The following is a 4620-nucleotide window of genomic DNA, read 5'->3' on the forward strand; positions in this document are numbered from 1 at the left end:
ATGATGGGCCATAACAACAGCCACTCATTTAATAAGATAGTGCAACAAGGCCGTGGGTTGCTTGTGTGGTTAATGAATGTGGCAGGATTCTTTCCAAATCAGCAACTCTAAGCAGGAGACAAACAGCCAGTGTTTAAACAATGAAGAACTTTGAATGAAGAATTAATGAGGTAGAGAATTGCTGCTTTTAAGATGAAGAACCCTTCTCTTTCCTTTCTGCCACCGCCATGCCATCCAGACTGAGGAAGACCCGGAAACTCCGGGGCCACGTGAGCCACGGCCATGGCCGCATCGGTAAACATCGCAAGCATCCAGGAGGACGCGGGAACGCTGGAGGCATGCATCATCATAGGATCAATTTCGACAAATATCATCCAGGTTACTTCGGGAAAGTTGGTATGAGGCATTACCACTTAAAGAGGAACCAGAGCTTCTGCCCGACTGTCAACCTGGATAAACTGTGGACGCTGGTCAGTGAGCAGACCCGGGTTAACGCAGCCAAGAACAAGACTGGAGTTGCTCCCATCATTGACGTCGTGCGATCGGGCTACTACAAAGTTCTGGGCAAGGGAAAGCTCCCTAAGCAGCCTGTCATCGTGAAAGCCAAATTTTTCAGCAGAAGAGCTGAAGAGAAGATAAAGGGTGTTGGAGGTGCCTGTGTTCTGGTGGCTTGAAGCCATTCAGGGAGGACAATTAAATGCTATTTTCCAAAAAAAAAAAAAAAAAAAAAAAAAAAAAAAAAAAAAAAAAAAAAAAAAAAGATGAAGAACCCTTATAACCACCCCCACAATCAAACAATTTCTATTCAAAATGGTCTTTCTGACTGAACGATGAGAAATAGTCTTGTGTATGATGTATTCAGAATTAAGTGCGCCCCACCTCCACCACCCCTAGCTTCCCACCCCACACAGGAGTCTCGCAGAAGCCAATTTTTGGAGAATGAAGATGTAGTGTGCTTTCTGGAATTATTGACCACAGTGAAACCAAGTCAACCTCAAGCAATTTCTCATATTTAATGTTCATTTCTCAAGCCTTGGCCCTAGCTACAAAGCAATACTTCCTCTTTATACAATTTGCTTTTATCAGCGTCTTGAAGAATGTTGTAAACAAGTCCCTAGCTGGTTTTTTTTCTAGTACTAACATTAAACATTTCACCACTGACTGCTCTTAGCCAATGTGTATGCACTGAAGCCTTTTGTTCCCTAATTGTCCTTAATTATGGTTATTTCATACTTCCAAGATCTCAAAAGACAAAGTAAAGAGACAGCAGTAGTTTAAAGCTAAGCTGTTTGAAATGAAATACATAGGCTGGAAAATAAGAAGCCAGCTTCTCATAAACAGATGTATGAGCCCACAACAACTCCAAGAGACCACTCTGGACAGACACACTTTTTGAGTGAAGTGAGAAAAAGAAAGAAAAGGGATCCTATAGTCATTTGTTAACTTTTTTAGTGTTTCTTGACTCAATCTCGGGTAGATCTTCAACCACCAATATCATTTTTTTCTTCTGAGTTCAAAGAGAAGCCATACATGATAACATGTGTTGGAATAGCATTTGGGTCTTGCATCCTCTGCCTCTCTAATATTTATTAAAATTACAAATGTATATTATTTACATAAATTAATAGGTATCACTGATATTTTCACACATGCATATATTAAGCTTCAATGAGTAGAACTTCCTAAATATCTTCTGTTCCCTCCCTTCTCATTCCCTGATAGTCCCTCTTCTACTCTTGCTTGATTGCTTTCTTGTTTCCACAGATGAGAGAAAACCTTCAGCAGCTGGCTTATTTACCTAATGCAATGACCGCCACATCTATTCATTTCCCCACAAACAACATAATTTTATTCTTCTTCATGACTGAAAAGAGCTCCTTGTTTTTATATATATCTACTTTCTTTATCCACTCATCTGTTGGCCGGCACCCAGGCTAAGTCCATAACTTGGCCACATTAGGCACAGGTACTCAGGCATTGACATTCTGAGGTAATTTAATTTCTTTGGGGCATAAACTAATTGAGACCATCTTTATTCCTTTTGTTGTTGTTTGTTTTTGTCTTTGAAACATCACCTTTTTAATGGTGGCTGATTCTGAATTCACTGTGTAGCATAGGTTGGCCTTAAAATCTTGATCCTTCTTATCCCATACCCTAAGCGCTAAAGTTATAGGCATGTGCCATCACACTTGGCTCTGAATTTGTCTTTTATTTTCAAAAAGCTTAATGAAGAATTTTTACCTAATATATAAAATAGGATATTAAGTTGATCACTAAGGCATTTTAATAAATTAACTATCAGTTGTCTGGTAATACCAAATTTTAGAAAAAGTAGCTCCTCATGTCCAAATTAGATATTGCATCTTATGCCCATCTTTCTTTTGTGTAGTCTTCATTCACGATGGCAAATCTGTATAATTAGAGAATTACTATCATAATATCCAAGTGTGCACACATACTACGCTGCACACCTCTTGGAGTTGGTCACAGAGACTACAGTGCCTCTGGAGCATTCTAGTACGTCAAATGATAATTGTCTTTAACCATGTCCACACCACATTGTGGAAGTTCAGACATGAATAAGAAATGTCCATAAAGGAAGTCTACTGCTCCCATGAATAGGTAGGCAATAATAACAAACACTGACAACTGATCATTTTGAGATTCAACTTACTAATTTCGCAAATAGTTGCATGTTTATCTCAATTGCAGATTGTTCTTAGAGCATATGAGTCAATTGTTTTTTCTTCTTTTTGTTTCTCTTCTATGTCTCCATCCAGAAAACCCTTTGAGAGTCCTGCGTTCATATAATGTACAGTAGTCCAGTTCAATAGAACTGACACTGTTCGTTTAGCCAAAAAGACTGTTTGACAACCATTGATTCGTAATGATGATTACGTAAGGATGATTAGTATATGAATTTCATAAAAAGTGTTTCTGTACAGTCAATGTGTTTCCAATGGACTGGTCCCTTAACATGCCTGTTTTGGCTTGTTTCAGATGGGAATTGACTGGATGGCTACTGTTACTTGAAATTTCATTATTTACCCTCTAGGAATGCTGCCATTTTTATAGCACAGTACAACCATCTAGATTTCCACAACCTAGCAATAACCATGACTAGATTTCCTAATTTTACTGGATGGACTGTAGAAGGAAGTCCTCTGAAGGCCTGTTACATTCTTTTGAGTTGCTTCTTACACATAGTGGAGCATTTTTGTACTACATATTCTTGCCACCTTAACTGCCCCTGATTAAAATAAAGATCATGAGGATGAATGGACAGGGAGAGATGTCTATACGACCAGAGGCCCACAAAGTACTGTGATATGAGGTTCCTGTTCAAGAAGATGCTGTGCCATATGAGTTATCTGAAGGAGACAGACAGCAGAGCCTGCCAGGTCAAGTACATCAACAGAAGAAAGTAAGTACCAAAAGGAAAGAGGAGAAGGAGAAGAAGAAAGGAAGGAAGAAAGGAAGGAAGGAAGGAGGGAGGGAGGGAGGAAAGAAGGAAGAGAAGAAGGCAAGAAGAAAGCATACAATCAAGGGGACAGAAAACCAAACCAGTGTCATCCAGAAAGAAACAGAAAGGTAGAATTATAGACATGACCACATCAAATGTGGTACACTAAGCAATGGAGCAACGGAGGCTAATTTCAATGCACACCTCAGACTGACACCCACAATGAGTTCTCTTGGATCTATAAACTAACTAACTAACTAACTAACTAACTAACTAACTAACTAACTAACTAACTAACTAAGTAGGGTTAGCCAGGCAGTGGTGGCACATGCCCTTAATCCCAGCACTTGGGAGGCAGAGGCAGGCAGATCTCAGTGAGTCTGAGGGCAGCCTGGTTTACAAGTGCTAGTTCTAGGACAGGCTCTAGAGATAGAGAGAAACCCTGTCTCAGAAAAAAATCAAAAATCAAAACAAAACAAAACAAAAACTCTAGTTAGACTCCTGAGAAGTCTCTTATTCCCTGTTAATAATTATGATGGAAAGCCTACATTATCAAGTGCATTTGAATCCCTATGGACACACATGGTTGTGAATGTGTTTCCAGAAATGTTTAACTGAAGACAGAAGACCTATCCTGAACTGGGGCAGCACCATGCCTTGGGCTGATGTTCCACAGTGAAGAAAATGAGAAAATATGCTGGGCTCCAGCATTCATCTTTCTCTGCTTCGTCATTGCAGATGTAATGTGGCCACCTACCTCGTGTTCCTATTACCATGCATTCCCTGCCAGCATGGACCAGACCACCATCAAACTGGGATCCCAAATGCACACTTCCTTCCTTAGGCTTTTTGATGAGGTGTTTTGTCACAGCTGCTAAAAATGTAATGAGCACAGTAACTGCTTGTTGCCTGGGGAAGCATGAGTGGGTCTTACTTTCTGACGGTCTTGAGTCTCAATAATAACTTCTGATGTCATCATCCTATCACAGTTATCAAAGTGTGAGAGTCACACATGTGTAACCCCTTAAAACTCACCCCTGTAGCTAACATCATGTGTGGTTTGTACTTCTCAGGCTCTCAGAGACCAAGTATGTTCACAGTTGGAGGCAGCCCCACACTGCTGTCCTGGCAAACGTCAGCTCATTAGCGCTTTTAGC

General features: G+C 40.2%; 1 protein-coding gene across 1 annotated transcript; it reads left to right on the plus strand.

The window, feature by feature from the left end:
* The first annotated feature begins 208 nt into the window (after nucleotides 1-208).
* LOC148123564 (large ribosomal subunit protein uL15) lies at nucleotides 209-726 on the plus strand. The gene has a single exon (XM_087911823.1). The coding sequence runs from the start codon at nucleotides 228-230 to the stop codon at nucleotides 672-674; it is 447 nt and encodes a 148-aa protein (XP_087767949.1). The 5' UTR covers nucleotides 209-227; the 3' UTR covers nucleotides 675-726.
* Nucleotides 727-4620: the final 3894 nt, after the last annotated feature.

This window comes from Myodes glareolus, chromosome 1, assembly GCF_982192425.1.
Source record: "Myodes glareolus chromosome 1, mMyoGla1.1, whole genome shotgun sequence".
Lineage (NCBI taxonomy): Eukaryota > Metazoa > Chordata > Mammalia > Rodentia > Cricetidae > Myodes > Myodes glareolus.